At 43.3% G+C, this 17,163-nt stretch overlaps 1 protein-coding gene across 1 annotated transcript in view; it reads left to right on the forward strand.

Moving 5' to 3' along the window:
- MAN2A1 (mannosidase alpha class 2A member 1) overlaps window positions 1-17,163 on the forward strand; it is a 90,644-nt gene that overhangs the window by 11,925 nt on the left and 61,556 nt on the right. Inside the window, exons 2-3 of the mRNA XM_061623783.1 lie at window positions 4,384-4,644; window positions 6,661-6,805. Coding sequence (XP_061479767.1) covers window positions 4,384-4,644; window positions 6,661-6,805 — 406 coding nt within the window. The remainder of the gene's footprint in view (window positions 1-4,383; window positions 4,645-6,660; window positions 6,806-17,163) is intronic.

Raw genomic sequence — 17,163 nt, forward strand, 5'->3', positions numbered from 1 at the left:
ATCCGCATATTGGTGGCACTGCAGCCCAAACCTCCTGATGATGGCCCCCAGCGGCTTTACATAGATGTTGAATAGCATGGGGGAGAGGATAGAACCCTGTGGCACTCCACAAGTGAGAGGCCAAGGGTCCGAAATCTCATCCCCCAATGCCACCCGTTGATGCCTGTCTGAGAGATAGGAACGGAGCCACTGTTAAATAGTGCCCCCTATTCCTAATCCCTCCAGGCGATCTAAAAGGATACTGTGGTCGACAGTATCGAAAGCCGCTGAGAGGTCAAGGAGGACGAGGAGGGTATATTCTCCCCTATCCAACGCCCTTCTCATATCATCCACCAGGGCGACCAAGGGTGTTTCAGTTCCATGTCCAGTCCTGAAGCCCGATTGGAATGGATCTAGATAATCTGCTTCATCCAAGTGTGTCTGTAACTGTTTGGCCACCACTCGTTCAATCACCTTGCCCAAGAATGGCAAATTAGAGACTGGGCGGAAGTTATTCAGCGATCCAAGGAGGGCTTTTTCAAGATGGGTTTTATTATTGCCTCCTTGAGGGCTAGTGGCATTGCACCCTCTTCCAAGGATGCATTTACCATTGCCTTGATCCGTTCGCTCAGTCTCTCTTTGCAGCTCATAATGAGCCACGAGGCGTTCGAATGAAAAAGTATTAATGAGCATTTCTTTTAGAAGGCAACTCCTTCAGACAGAATTTAAAAAAGTAGTGCAACTGTGTATTGAACAGAAAATAAAGGAGCTAGCTGGGAATTATTTAAAATTTGAGGAAGAAACTTGCAAGAGTCCTGCAAAAAATGGTAATAAGGAATGAGGACTAATAAGAAATGGAAATGTCCTGCAGGAGAATCTGTAGGCTGTCAAGTGGATTACCAAGCTGGGTACCTGTTTCTGATTGTACTTGGTATAAAATAGGATGTATTGGTCTCCAGTAGACAGAGCTGGACTTTTGATGAGTAAGCATTTGTTCAAGTCCTTTTTCCATTGTGGGCTTTGGGTAAATAGCTGTCCTTAAGCCTTTGGTCTTCATTAGTAAGAATGGGATTAAAAGTTGGCATTTTAGAATGCATGTGGCAATAAATTAATAGTGGTGTATAAACGATAAATAATATTGTGGAGTCAGCATTTTGTACTGTGTGCATCTACGTATAAGGTGTATTTAAACCTTGCATGTACATAGTCAGTGGCGAGAAAAGCACAGTTAAAATTCGTACACAGAATACAAAATTGACTGATATCAGCCCTTATTAGCTGACATGGTAGCTGTTATTCTGAAGTGCAGCATGGAGCTGTAAGAAGAATTGAGGTGTAAAAAAATTGAAAGAAATTGTTAACATCTGCCAGACCACCATGGCAATGACAGAAATGTGAAAATAAGCTTGGTATAGCTAAAATCAATGCAGTTAATACAGCCTTGCCAGGATGTACCAGAAATTTAGTAACCTGCTCATACTTGGTTGGGAGAAAGCTAATGTTAAGAGTCATAATGCCAATAACAAACTCTGTGCAAGTGAGCAATGCCCATTCTACTACTTGTAGGCTGAAATCCTGTCATTGCTGGCTATTAACTAATGGGCAAGTGTAAATTAGCTGCTTATTCCAGGAATCCTAGAATGCCACTGTATAGCTTATCTCAGTTCATTATAGTGTCGTTTGTTAGCCAGGACAGAAGTGAGGGCTGCCCTGAGATCTGCCATAATCAGCAGCATATTTTTCAATTGTTTTGTTGTGGGTGTATTTGCTGCCCTGGGCTCTTTTGGGAGGAAGGGTGGGCTATACATATAATTAATAATAATGCTGATGATTGTTTTAATGATGCAGATGGGGTGAACAACCAGTTAAGAAAATGTTGATGATGCTTGGAGAATTGGCCTGCTGACCACACAGCAAAATGCCCTTTTGCCTTTTTAATAGTTGCTTGATTTCTGTTTAGTTTTGCTTCATTTCTGATTTAATCTTATTTTTGAAAACATTTATGTAATTGGCTTTCATCTTGAAATACCAGTTTGTAGGAATTCCTACAAAGAAGAATTTCAGTGATTTGCTTGTGGAATTTACTTTAGAATAAAGAAATCTAGGATCAGGCTGCTCAGTGATAGTCCAGAACATACTAGACCTAAAGACAAGGAAAAGACGTCAGCTTCCCTAGTAGCACTCTGTTAGAGCAGGTAGGCAGCAGCAGCATCAACCGTAGCTTTCTGTCTTTAAAAGAGTTCAAAACACCTTCCCCTTCCTTGTCAAATACAGTAGGGCCCTGCTTGTCAGCGCCCTGCTTGTCGGCGTTCCGCTAATATGGTGGCGCCAGCAGGGTGATCAGGTGTAGGGCGGGGATCCCCTGACAGGGATCAGCGGTAGCGCATGAGGTCCCCATGCTACAGCTGATAGGGATCAGCTGGAGCACCGAGCTCCCTGCGCTACAGCTGATCCCTGTCAGCTAGAGCGCGGTGGCTGGAGCTCCCCGCACTACAGCTGAGTAAGGGCCCTACTTTCTGGCGGTTTTTGCTTTTCGGCGAGGGCCTGGAACAGAACTTGCCGTATGAGTGGGGCCCTGCTTAGTGTGTCTTTCACCACTGCTCTTGTTAACATGCTAATTCATTTCCTTATTTAAAAATTACGTGAGAGAAAGCTCAAATTTAGCTGATGTGAACCTGTAAATTGGATTATTTACATAAAAGGAAGGTTTTAGGATTAGGTTGGGTTCATATCCTATCTTTGTCCACATTTGCCCCCTGTCCCCCTCTGTTCTAGTTCAGTATTACTTGTGACTCTTACTAAATATGGGTGCCATCCATTTCAAAAACTTCATTTTAATTTTCATCAGGGTTAGCAATAGTCATGTAATACTGAATGCTTGTAGGTTATGGGGAAAATGGTGCATGAATGCAGAGTCATGTGATCTTCTGGCCTGCCAGCTTAATTCCAATTTATCTGTTTCCAAAAGGGGTCCAAATGCTTGAAATGATGCCTCCTACATTACTTGCTGCTGTGTAGTATCTCCCCTGCCCCTTTTCCAGTCACCTCTTTAAGCAGCAGCTAATCTGAAATTTGCATTGCAACCAGAAGTCTTGACATATATGAAAATATAAAGCTGCCCTACATGGAGTCCGATCATTGGTCCATATAGCCCAGTACTATCAACTCTGATTGGCAGTGGCTCTCCCAAGGTTTTAAGGAGAGGCCTTCCTTAGCCCTGCTAACTGAAGATGCCTGTATGTTGAACTGTTATGTTTCTGCATGCAAAGGATGTGATTTTCTCTCGATCAGTGACCCTTCTCATAATATTACTCAGAGTTGTTTGTCTAGGGACTGAAACACAATGTGGTGTACAAGGGCTGTTAACAGAGTCCTATTTGTAGAATATCATTTACATGTTACATTTTCAGCTAACACCTATTATGGTCCTATGTTTTTCTTAAAATGCATTTGATAGTTTGTCAAGTGATCTAGTCTGATCAGTTTGAAACCATTGGCAAGAGACCATTTAAAAGCACCTGTTGGACACTACATAACAGTTACAGTAGCAAGGAAGGCAAGTCCTTGTGGGGCTGTCACACATGCAGAAATCACTTCCTTTTGAGCCTGGAAAAGGCAGCACACATAATAAAAGTAATAGTTCAAGGGAAGATAATGTAGCAATACTTCTAATAAATCAGGAAGGAAATACTCTTCCACTGCCCAGAAAAATGATGGTGTTGATGATAAGCCCCAGCTGGTTGAAGTTGTTCTTTTGCTCTCCTGCAGCTTTTTCCAGTTACCTCTGAAAAAGTTTGACAGCCCCATATACTCTTTGAACAATGTGTGTACCTTAGACTGCAGTTTTGCGATTCAGAAGGCAAAATTAGAAATAAGTTCTATGAAAGGTCATTAATTGCACATGTGCTTCCATTTCAGATTTATATTTTATAATGGAAATGACTCTTCATCTTAATAAAACATGACTCCATGCTTAGGGCCTTTTGCAGAATAGACCTTGCCTTAATAGTGAGAGACAAGTTCTCAGAATGTAATAGAAAACATGAGTGATGGTAGAATTTAAAAGATAAAATGTGGTAATGCTTGTCTCCTGGTTTCATTTCATTTCATTTTATTAAATTTATATACCGCCCATAGTTTGGTTTGTAATAGATCTGTGCAATGTGATTTCTCACTGGTTTTTATTGGTTAAGCCCCATGCGAGCTCCTTTTCAAGTATTGAACTAAATAGTGCTAATTATTTTGATTTTTTTTCTGAGAAAGTTTCCTTGTAGGAATTTGATTGTCAGGGCTCTTCTTTGCTATTTCTTTTTTGGATTCAGAAAAAAGTTTCAGGAGGAGATTAAATATATTTATTTACAATAGCTTGCATGCTTGAAGGACTAATGTTGTACATCTCTACAGGGTCAGCTTTCAATCCTGCAAGAGAAAATTGATCATTTAGAACGCTTATTAGCAGAAAATAATGAAATTATTTCAAATATAAGAGATTCTGTGATCAATCTGAGTGAATCTGTCAAAGATGGACAACGTACTCCAGAAGCTATAAACTTCAGTCAAGGAAACTTCTCGGAGTTATCGCCTCTTGCCACTATGTACCTCTCAGTTGACCCTGAAGATTGTCAATTTGCTTCAAAAAGTAGAAGCCAAGCTTCAGATGTACAGGTAAGAATTTAGTGAATTACTGCTAGGGATGGGTTGAGTCGCTAATTCTTTTGTTTAAGTCTCGCTGTTGCTCAGTAAAAAGTCTGTCCTGTTGTATGCAGACTTTTTTCAAAGGATGCACGAAAAGTCTGCATTTAAATTGTACGTTTATACATTTTACATAAAATACATACTTTTCAATTGATTCATCCATAAAATATACATTTTGTACACACCCATTAGATAAAATGTGTCTTTTTTGTGCAAATGTTTTGCACACCAAAACTACACTGCAAAATCCGAAGAAGTGTGTAATCCAACTGGGAGTTCTTTTCTGATCCTCAGCCAAGGTCAGGAAAGCAGACCAAGCTAATGCCTTTACCATCCCTGATTGTTGTTCAGTGTTGTTTTTTAGTGAGTCCTTTGTCTAACACTGGGGCTTTCTAAACAACTTAAATTAGTTGACTTGCAGTTTCATCAAATAAGCTTCTGCTGAAGTCAGAGGCCTTCCAAAAAAAGATGGTAAGATGTTAATGCAAATATCCTGGTTTGAGTGGTTTGTGTATTGTGGCCTGAAGCATATTCCAGTCATTACTTTTGTTTTAAAGGAAGACTTACTTACATAGTTTTGCCCAATTCTTTCCAGGTAGAATGAGTGTGCATAACTGTTGGCACCTTTAAAATGGGATGTCACATCTGGTTAGATCATGTGGCATTATATAGCTGCAACATTTATTTTTTTGTACTTAAGTTTTGTATTTTGCAATGACTGTTTCCATATAATTTTTCCAGTAAGTAAAATATTGATCTTTATTATGTAAATTACATTAAACAATTAAACATAAATCTGAAAAGCTGTAACATAGATGTGAAAATGTTTTAAAATAATGAACACTGAGAAGCCTAAAAACTCAAAACATTTAATTAGGTTGCTGGCATGGAAATATCCTTGTTTTGTGAGATACTGTGGTCCATTAACTGTTCCTGCTGCTTCCTTTCCTAGGCCACAGCTTCTTATAGACTTTCTTGTTTCGTCCTTCTGCCTGTTCTGCCATTCTCTCAAATCAGAGCAGTTAGCCAGTGACAATCAGATGATTTTCTCATCCCTTTGTAACATTAGGAAGGTTTCAAGGATTATTGATGGATGTTGCTTCATCATAAATGCAAAATTCGTATTGAATTACTATATAGATGAAAACTACTATATTAAGGTCTTGATCCTCCAAAGCCTTCATGGGGGGGAAGAGAATTCTTGTTGCATTGAATGGAATTTGCTGAGTATCTGAGCAATTACATTTAATATCAGTTATGTAAATTCTAATTTTGATCCTAATGAATATTGATATACAACTGTGTGTCTTGGTAGGTTTTAGTGAGATTGTAGTTAGCGTATAAGCCATCCATCTTTAAAATGTTTGTAGGACTGAATGATGATGCCCTTTCTACAACATCTTTATTAAGGAAAAAGTAGAATATATTAAGTTTGTTTATTCTAGGGTGTAATAGTTGTTTGGTTACATTTCAGTAGATTGAGGGGAAAAATAAGGCACAATTGTAGTATCAGATGCACTGTAGTGAGTAGTCACTTATGCTTAAGCTTCATGTTTATCTAGTATTTGAAAAAGTTTTTTTTAAAAATGAACTGGAAATTACTGCTATGTACTGGTTCCTTTAGTTTCTTTGGTTCTTACTATACTAATATTTGATGCTCTGTTTTGGTGTAGGAAGTAGGAGTTCACCTGCTAGGGATTCAGAAGGTAGAGTGGTATAATGGTGATTATTGTCCATTGTCAACATATGCAAAGTTTAGATTGAATAACCTAAACAAATATTGTGTACATAAAGCCCATGTACATTCATAAAGCCCAAGTACGTGAACAAAGTGTATAGACAGATTTTCAATGTAAAGGTTTTGCTGGTGATTTCTTAATTTTTTTAAAAAAAATTATTGGGGGCCACAGACTTCCTTTTGAAAGTGTAGAACTATGAATTTAACTTAATGTGTTATAATGTAGCCTATTTCTTTATTAATTTTAGATGCTAGAAATCTATGACGTACTCCCATTTGATAATCCAGATGGTGGAGTTTGGAAACAAGGATTTGATATCACCTACGATGAACACGAATGGGATAGTGAACCTCTTCAAGTTTTTGTTGTGCCTCATTCACATAATGATCCAGGTATTAAAATCTCAAAAGGATTTGATTTTTTTTATAGTAGTGGCATCAGTATACCCCGAACCTTTAGAATGGGGGTGAAATCTCTCCTTTAAATTTAACTAAATTTTATTTTTCTTCATGGATTTGTACCCCTTCTGGTTCTCCTCAAGTAACTGTTTCCATGATCTCATGGTCATTAAACATCTCTTCAAATGCCCTTATGGCACAAGTACTTGGTGTTTTTCTTTGCATATGCGTAGATTATGTATTTGTCTCTTGGGTTCCTATGACATGTTCACATAGTGTGTGAAATAAGAAAAAAATATTGTCATACCCATGTTTTTAAGGGATATACTCAGTATCCACACACTGTAACCTATGTAGTGATCCTGATAATCTGGATTTGTTTAATGGCATTAAGAAAAGAGGAAGTTTGCAATGGACAGGGAATCATCATCTTCATTGTCTGTTTCAGTAGGACAGAAGCAAAATGTTTAACTGGGGATTTGCATTGAATTATTGAGGAGGAATAAGAGAACAATTCCTTGTTGTTTAAAGCTCCAGAAGGGTTGTAACTCAGATGGTAGAGCACATACCTTGCACTTGGAAGGACCCACGTTCAACCCTTTGCATCTCTAGACAGGGCTGGGAAATACTCCTCTCTGAAACCCTGGAGAGTCACTCCGCTGAATTAGATAGATCAATATTCTGGTTCATTATAAAGCACCTTCCTACATTCCAGGATGCCGAAGGTGGTTCTCATACAATCTTTAATTAAGTGGTGTGTGAATAAACAGTGGTTTTCTCATCTTTCATACCAGCAAGGTGCATAGGCCATGCAGCATTGTGCTATTCACCTCTCCCTTCCACCATACATCTTTAGAGTGTAGCAGTAGGTATCCACAATAGGAACCCAAGGCTGCAATGTGTGAATCAGTTCTGATACTGCATTTTAAATGAAATGTGATCCTCAGTATTCCCTATATAGGACAGATTTTTATCACTCATTGTTCATTAGCACAAAGCACATCTGGAAAGTAAGTAAATTTAGCTTTAAGACTCTGAAATTAACAAGCTAGCCTTAATAGTTCACAGGCTAATGTATTTCAGAGCAATTTGGTTGTTAGGAGGAGAAGACCAGTAAAATTATTTAAGGAAAAAACAAATTGAGAAATGTTGAGAGTCCAAAGTTTGCATGGAAAAACCCTGTTTCTCTTTACATACAGTGGAACAGGTCTAAAACGAAGAATGGTTTTCAACAGATAAAAATGTAAAGTTCTGCATTTAGATAGGAAGAATAAATGCAGAAATACAGGATGGGTGATGTTTGGTTTGACAGCAGTACATGTGAAAAGGAGGTAGGGGGATTCACGGCCCTGCAAATATGTCTGCAATTTGATGCAACAGTGAAAAGGGATAATGCAATTCTAGATTGCATCAACAGAAGTATAGAACCAAATTGCAGGAAGTAATGAATACAGCCCTATTCTGCTTTGATCAGACATCACCTGGAGTAATGTGGTGAGTTCTGGGCATTGTAGTTTAAGAAGGATATTGACAAACTGGAAAGCATCCAGAGGAGGGAAACAAAGATGGCGAGGGGCCTGGTGATCAAGTCCTATGAAGAAAGATTGAAGTACATGGGTATTGTAAAGAATTCTTGCCGTGGGACAACTCCTAAACCCAGGGCAGTTGATCTCGGCCAGGCACAACCTGTGCCTCCTTTACCAGGGATGAATTAAACCAATGCCAACTCTGCAAGGTGGGTATACTGCCACCACCCATTAAACCTGGTCACCCACTCTGGGCCAAGGGAAACCCAAAGTGCCGGAAATAAACCTGCCAAGGATTCCAAAAGTCAAGAGTCAAAGATGCACTCCTTGTCTTGGAGCCTTAAGGCAAAATACCCAACAATATGGTAGTCTGTGGCTAAATGGCCAAGGTGCTGGATTCAGAGCCAATCTCCCCTTGAAATGAACACACACTGGTAAATGAGAGGTAGCTTTATTAGAATAAAATATAAGTGCAAAAACAGCAGCAAAATGATTCCTTAAATCAAACAGGAAAACAGGCAGAGTAACTTCATGGATCCCCATCTCCCCCAGAGATGTATAGCCTGGATAGCAGATGGAACCTCAACATCAGGTAGCACCAAGGAACATTGGGAAACAAAGACTCAGAATCTTAGTTCTACTTTTATTGCGAAAAGCCCAGGAACAGCCAGGAATTAATTAGCCAATCAGGGGGCTTTCTGATGATGAAATCTTCCAGAGCTTTTGTGTGTAACAGGCGTTCACTTCTCCGGCCTTCCCAGGCTTTGTGGCCTTGAGGTACCAGTTTTGAGCTAATTATTTATTTATTTATTTATTTATTTATTTATTTATTTATTTATTTATTTATTATTAAATTTGTTAGTCGCCCATCTGGCTGGTTGTCCAGCCACTCTGGGTGACGTACAAGATAAAACAGTATATAAAACAATTAAAATTTAAAAACAGTAAAAAACTAGCTCATCTCAAACGCCCGCCTAAAAAGCCAAGTCTTCAGGGTCCTGTGGAAGCTCATTATAGACGGGGCATGGCGTATATCACCTGGGAGAGAGTTCCAGAGGGTGGGGGCCACTATTGAGAAGGCCCTCTCTCAAGTCCTCACCAGCCCAGCTATTTTGACTGGTGGGATCCAGAGAAGGCCCTCTGAGGTCGATCTTGTTGAGCGGCATCCCTGTCGATGCTGGAGGCGCTCATTCAGATAGGCTGGGCCACAACCGTATAGGGTTTTAAAGGTTAAAACCAACACCTTGAATTGGGTTCGGTACACAACCGGTAACCAATGCAACTCCTTCAACACAGGAGTGATGTGATCTCTATGGCGGCTGCCTGCAATCAGACGCGCCGCTGCATTCTGTACCAGCTGTAATTTCCGAACCGTTTTCCAGGGTAACCCCACGTAGAGCGCATTACAGTAGTCTAGGCGAGTGGTGATCAGGGCATGTACCACTGGTGGGAGCAGATGATTGGGAAGGTAGGGGCATAGCCTCCGTATCAGATGGAGTTGATACAGAGCTGCTCGGCTCACAGCTGAAACTTGAGCCTCTATAGACAGCTGGGAGTCAAGAATGACCCCCAGGCTACGGACCTGGTCTTTCAAGGGCAATCGTACCCCGTTAAGCACCAGGTCTATATCTCCCAGCCTTCCCTTGTCTCCCACAAACAGCACCTCGGTTTTGTCAGGATTCAGCTTCAACTTATTCCTTCCCATCCAGCCACTCACCGACTCCAGACACTTGGACAGGGTTTCCACAGCCAACCTTGGTGAAGATTTAAATGAGAGATAGAGCTGTGTGTCATCCGCATACTGATGACATTGCAGCCCAAATCTCCTGATGATTGCTCCCAGCGGCTTTATATACATGTTAAAGAGCATTGGAGAAAGGATAGAACCCTGTGGCACCCCACAAGTGAGGGGCCAGGGATCTGAAACCTCTTCCTCCAATGCTACTCTTTGGTATCTCCCAGAGAGGAAGGAATGGAACCACTGCAATACAGTGCCCCCAATACCTAACCTCTGCAGGCGATCCAAGAGGATAGCGTGGTCGACGGTATCAAAAGCTGCTGATAGATCGAGGAGGACAAGGAAGGTGCCTTCGCCTCTATCCCACGCTCTTCTCAAGGCAACCAAGGCTGTTTCAGTCCCATGTCCCGGTCTGAAGCCCAACTGAAATGGATCCAGATAATCTGCTTCTTCCAAGTGTGCTTGCAACTGTTTAGCCACCACCCGCTCAACTGCCTTGCCTAAGAATGGCACATTTGAGACTGGGCGGAAGTTGTTCAGATCTTGAGGGTTCAAGGAGGACTTTTTTAAAATTGGTTTTATTATCGCTTCCTTGAGCACTTATTCCCTCTTCAAGCGATGCATTTATCATCAGCTTGATCCTCTCTCCCAGTCTATCTTTGCAGCTCATAATTTTATCGATTTTATCCGCAAAGTGTTTAGCAACTCGTCACAGGAGACCTTATCATGTTCCATTGGTTCCGGAGCAACTGGACCGACCAGGCTCCGGACCACTTGGAATAGTCTCCTGGGATAGCACTCTGCAGATGCAATAGAGGCAGCATAAAAATCCTTTTTTGTTGCCCTTATTGCCACATGATAGGCTGCAGCAGCAGCTCTAACCAGTGTTCAATCATCCTCAGAGCGAGACTTCCGCCACCGGCGCTCTAGCCGTCTCACCTCCCGCCTCAGAATACGTAACCGTGGGGTAAACCACGGCGCCGTCTGAGTTCTGTTCAGGGGGAGAGGGCGTTTTGGAGCCACTCGGTTTAATGCCCCGGTGATTGCGGCATTCCAGCCCCCCACCAGGGCTTCAGCCGAGTGGCCGTGTGCTTGCTCCAATGTATCCCCAAGCGCATTCAGGAATCCATCAGGTTCCATCAGCCGCCTGGGGCGGACCATCTTAATGGGTCCTCCAACCCCACAGAGGGTTTGCGGCAGTGAAAGGTCCATCCTCACCAGGTAGTGATCTGACCATGACAAGGGGGTGATGGATGTATCCCCAATTTTCAGACCACTCCTCTCCCGAGACAAACACAAGGTCGAGTGCATGACCGGCTACATGGGTGGGACCCATTGTAATAAGGTGCAGCTTCCAGGAAGCCATGGTTTCCAAGAAGTCCCGAGGTGCTCCAGTGAGACTGGCCTCCGAATGCACGTTGAAGTCCCCCAATACCAAAAGGTTTGGGGACTGCACCTGTACATCCAAGACCACCCCCAGCACCTCGGCCAGGGATTCCATCATGCAGCGGGGTGGACGGTACACAAGTAGAATCCCTAGACTGCCCTTTGGTCCCAACCTCCAGTACGAGCAATCTGCCACCTTGGTCTCATAGAGTGGGGGTCTGGTGAGAACCAAGGACCTTCGATAAATAACCGCCACTCCCCCTCCCCGACTCCCAACCCTCGGCTGCTGTGCATACGAAAACCCAGCTGGACACATGGCAGCCAGAGTAGGAGCAGAAGCTGCATCCAGCCAGGTTTCCGTAATACATGCCAGGTCTGCACCCTCATCTAATATCATACCATGAATGATGGATGTTTTTTGGGCAACAGACCTGGCATTACACAGCAGCACTCGAAGGTCGGAGTATGGAGTCAAGCATCCCCCAGCCATCTGTTGGTTCCGGGCAGGTCTGGAACGAGGGACAGATATTAGCAGGTGTTTTCACTCTGCCTAATTAATTGGATTCAACTGTGGGAACTTACAGTCTCATGGCCTTCTAGAGGCCCTAGTTCAGGCAACATGTTCCCCCCACAATTCCTTGCCACAGAACTATATTAGTTTAGAACCATTTTCCGGCATTAGCAGGAAACCTAAGATGTGAGAATCCCTTAGAACTCTGTTCTTGTCTTTACTTTTGTAGGGGTAATGTAAAGTTTCAATAGTGGGCTGCTCCACAATGCTTTTCTGACGAACATGATCCAAAAAGCTTGAAGCACCCGCTTGACTATTTAGTACCCTAAACTAAAGCCTGATATATGCAGGTCTCAGATAAAGATCTTACCCATGTGAACTATTTATCGGATGCCCATGAGACATAGTAAACAAAAGGCATATACCCATGGCAGTAGATTGGCACAAAGAGCAAGATGTATAGGTCTCTTGCACGTATCTTGTGTGTTCTTGCTCTGAAGTTTGTGGCTAGAACTCTAAGAGAACATTTAATGATTATCACTCATTTCTTCAGCCCAGTTGTTACCTGATTAGTTGTTGTTATCCTCTCATCTGATGACTTGGGCTGATGGGAGTAGTAGTTTAAAACACCTGGAGGACACCAGTTTGGCAAAAGCTGTTATAAATGTTTGCTCTGTTTTTAAGGTAGACAATTCATAGTGTGTTTGCTTTTAATGAAATTATGAATGGATAAAAGGAAGATCTCTGTATAGTTAAAATATCCTGTTTTGGAAGGTTTTTTTTTAAAGGAAATTATTTTTTTTAATTTAGATTTGTGTTGGAACGATTTAATATTATTTGAGTGTATTTTGTGTATGTTTACTGTATTTGTATTATTGATCAAGTGTGTGTGTGTGTGTGTTTTGTGTGTTTTATTATTCGTGTGAATGTGACTCGGTGTCTGTGTATTGGTGCTTTTATCTGTTTTAATATGTGCCTGGGAGAATGTATTATACACCAACCGGGGAGACCTTCGGGGGGCCCAATTAGTGTAGTGATGGGTAATGGGAGGTATGGTGTTGTGAGGAGGACTTGCCAGGTAAGGGGAACCCATCCCAGACAAGTAGTGTCTGTGACCCGTTCCGGTTCTCCTCATATCCCCAGGACTGCTGGTTGTCCTATCAGTCAGCCTTCGGATCTCTATATGCTGTTGTTAAACGCCAGGTCGGTCCAGCATAAGATCTCCCTTGTTCATGATTTAATTGTGGATGAGGCGGCTGACCTGGCGTGCATAACCGAGACCTGGGTGGGTGATACAGGAGGAGTTGCTCTTTCCCAGCTTTGCCCACCTGGGTATACGGTTCAGCATCATGGTAGAGCCGAAGGTCGGGGAGGCGGGGTCGCCGTAGTCTATAGGAGCTCTTTCTCACTCACCGAGCACCCTGTACAGGTGACGACTGGATTGGAGTGTCTCCACCTTGCGCTGGGCCAGAGAGACAGGCTGGGAATTTTGTTGGTGTACCGCCCGCCCTGCTGCCCAACAAATTCCCTAACTGAGCTGACAGAGGTAGTCTCGGAGGTATTGTTGCAGTCCCCTAGACTGCTGGTACTGGGGGACTTCAACGTCCATGCCGAGACTGCTTTATCTGGGGCGGCTCAGGACTTCATGGCCTCCATGACAACCATGGGGCTGTCTCAGTTTGTTACTGGCCCGACGCATGTGTCGGGACATACCCTTGACTTGATCTTCGCCACTGGACAGGGAGATGGTGATCTGGAGGTTGGGGGTTTTTCATCTACCCCATTGTCATGGACAGATCACCGCTTGCTGAGGTTTAGGCTCACGGCGACCCTTTCCCTCTGCAAGGGTGGGGGACCTATTAAACTGGTCCGCCCCCGGAGATTAATGGATCCTGAGGGTTTCCAAAGGGCTCTGGGGGATTTTCCGACTGAGAAGACTGGCGCTCCTGTTGAAGCTCTGGTTGAACTGTGGAATACGGAGATGACCCGGGCGGTTGACACGATAGCTCCCATGCGCCCCCTCCTATGTAGAGCTCATGCAGCCCCATGGTATACCCTGGAGCTGAGAGTGATGAAGCAAGAGAGGAGGAGGCTTGAGTGCAGATGGAGGCGGACTCCCGACGAATGCAATTATGCCTTGGTAAGTGCCTGCTCTAAGCGATATACAGCAGCGGTGAGGGCAGCAAAAAAGAGATATTTTGCTGCAAGTATTAAGGCAACACTCTCCCGCCCAGCGGAGCTTTTTAAAACTGTATGAGGGCTTTTACATCTTGGCCCTCGGGATACTATAGATTCATCTGTAGCCCGCTGTGATGAGTTCGCTGGACACTTCCAGGACAAGATCGCTAGCATTCGTCGGGACTTAGACTCCAATATTATAGCAGTATTATATTCAATGAAGCATCCAGAACACGGTCTTGTCCTTATTTATTGGATGAGTTTCAGTCTGTGCAGCTTGAGGATGTTGACAAGATCCTTGGACTGGTGTGGGCGACCACGTCGGTGCTGGATCCTTGCCCCTCTTGGCTGGTGAAAGCTGGTAGGACCGGAACCGCCGACTGGGCCAAGGAGGTAATCAATGCCTCTTTGCGAGAGGGAGTGGTCCCTGACTGCCTAAAAGCGGCGGTAGTGAGACCACTCCTGAAGAAACCCTCCTTGGACCCAGATAACTTGAACAACTATAGACCTGTGGCGAATGTTCCGTTCCTGGGCAAGGTTCTGGAGCGGGTGGTGGCCGGCCAGCTCCAGGGGCTCTTGGATGACACTGATTATCTCGATCCGTTTCAATCCGGTTTTAGGCCTGGGTTTGGTACCAAAACAGCCTTGGTCGCCCTGTATGATGACCTTTGTCGGGAGAGGGACATGGGGAGTGTGACCCTGTTGATTCTCCTTGATCTCTCAGCTGCTTTTGATACCATCGACCATGGTATCCTTCTGGGAAGACTCACGGAGTTGGGAGTTGGGGGTACTGCTTGGCAGTGGCTCCGCTCCTACTTGGTGGGTCGCCACCAGAAGGTAGTGCTTGGGGAACATTGCTTGATACCCTGGACTCTCCATTGTGGAGTCCCGCAGGGATCGGTTCTGTCCCCCATGCTTTTCAACATCTACATGAAGCCGCTGGGCGCAGTCATCAGGAGTTTTGGGCTGCGTTGTCACCAGTACGCTGATGACACGCAACTCTATTTCTCCTTTTCATCTTCTTCAGGTGAGGCTGTTAACGTACTAAACCGTTGCCTGGCCACGATTATGGATTGGATGGGAGCTAACAGACTGAAGCTTAATCCAGACAAGACCGAGACGCTGTTAGTGAGTGCCTTCTCTGCCCAGATGGTGGATGTTCACCCTGTTCTGGACGGGGTTACACTCCCCTTGAAAGAACAGGTTCGTAGCTTGGGAGTTCTTATCGACTCTTCCTTGTCTCTTGAGGCTCAGGTAGCCTCAGTGGCACGGAATGCTTTCTACCATCTCCAATTGGTAGCCCAGCTACATCCCTATCTGGACAGTGACGACTTCGCCTCAGTCGTTCATGCTCTGGTAACTTCTAGATTGGACTACTGCAATGCGCTTTACGTTGGGCTGCCCTTGAAGACAGTTCGGAAACTACAGTTAGTCCAGAATGCAGCGGCCAGATTGTTGACGCGGACAAGAAGGTCCGCTCATATTACACCCGTTCTGGCTCGTCTGCACTGGCTTCCTATTTGTTTCCGGGCTAAATTCAAAGTGCTGGTTTTGACCTATAGAGCCTTACACGGCATGGGACCGCAATACTTGGTGGAGCGCCTCTCCCAATATGAAACTACCCATACACTGCGCTCAACATCTAAGGCCCTCCTCCGAGTACCATCCCATCGAGGAGCTCGGAGGGTGGTGACTAGAAATAGGGCCTTTTCGGTTGTGGCTCCCGAACTATGGAATGGTCTCCCCGATGAGGTGCGCCTGGTGCCGACGCTGCTATCTTTTCGGCGCCAGGTGAAAACCTTTTTATATTCCCAGGCATTTTAATGCGTTTTATTATATGTATTGTTGTATTTTGCTGCTGTTTGATTATTTTTGTTTACCTTTGTTGGCTTGATTTTATTGTATTATTGTATTTATATATTCCTGACTGTTTTATTTTATGTACACCGCCCAGAGAGCCCTTGGGCTTAGGGCGGTATATAAATTAAATTAAATAAATAAATAAAATAAATTTTTAAGAGTGCTGTCTTCATTCATGTATATTAAAACTATACTTTATGACCTTAACATTTTCCCTTAAACGTCTGCCTTTAGTAATTACTATCATTTGGGAATCTATTTCTTAACTAACCGCATTTGCTTTATCTGTCCCACTATTTCCTTCAGAAAACTCACAGCAGCTTACAGGAGGCTCTGTGCTGATCCTGTCAACACTCACTTAGTTTCTAGGAGTGTGCAAGAAAACATTTAAATTTTTTTACCATAAAAGTCCTAATTTGCTTCATTATTCATTCATCAAAATCACACTTGTTTGTTCATTTATTCACATTGCATTTGTTCCTGTTACTCGCATTCATGTTCAGTGGGCTCTTATTTTTGTTTGCTGCTCTCTGTGGCAGGAGCAAAGCTGATTTCAGTCTCTCTCTCCTAGTGCCCACCATTCTGTTTTTCCAGAATGCAACCATTCTGCTTTTCCTGGAAAGCCCTGGAATTGCTCATCTCCAGGGACTTTCTGGGGAAACAAAATGTCTGCCAAAACGCATTCATCTAGAGAAGCTGCTGCTACCAAAGAATAGTAAGCCCTTCTCCCTATTAGTGATGAATGGATATAAATGGGGCAACAAAATGAACCCAGTTCATACTCATTTGTTGCTCATGGCATTTGCTTAGGAAGGATAACACTGCAACCAAACTGAGCCCAGTTAGTTCAATTTTTCATCATTACAAAACAAGTGCCACTCTCCATTAACTTCAGTCATCTTATATTTATTTATTTATTACATTTCTACCCCGCCTTTCTTTTCATGATTGAAACCCAAGGCGGCTTACATATGGTTCCCAGCAAGGGTAGCTAATGTGCTGTCCTCCAGAAGTTGTTGGACTGCAGCTTCCATCAATCAAAGGTAGGAACGATGGAAGTTGTAGTCCAGTAACATCTAGAGGGCACTGTGTTGGCTAACCCTGTCTTACATCATGAAAAGCTCACAGACCATTCACCAAATGCTAGTATTAC

The sequence above is a fragment of the Rhineura floridana genome, chromosome 1 (genome assembly GCF_030035675.1).
Source record: "Rhineura floridana isolate rRhiFlo1 chromosome 1, rRhiFlo1.hap2, whole genome shotgun sequence".
Classification (NCBI taxonomy): Eukaryota; Metazoa; Chordata; class Lepidosauria; order Squamata; family Rhineuridae; genus Rhineura; species Rhineura floridana.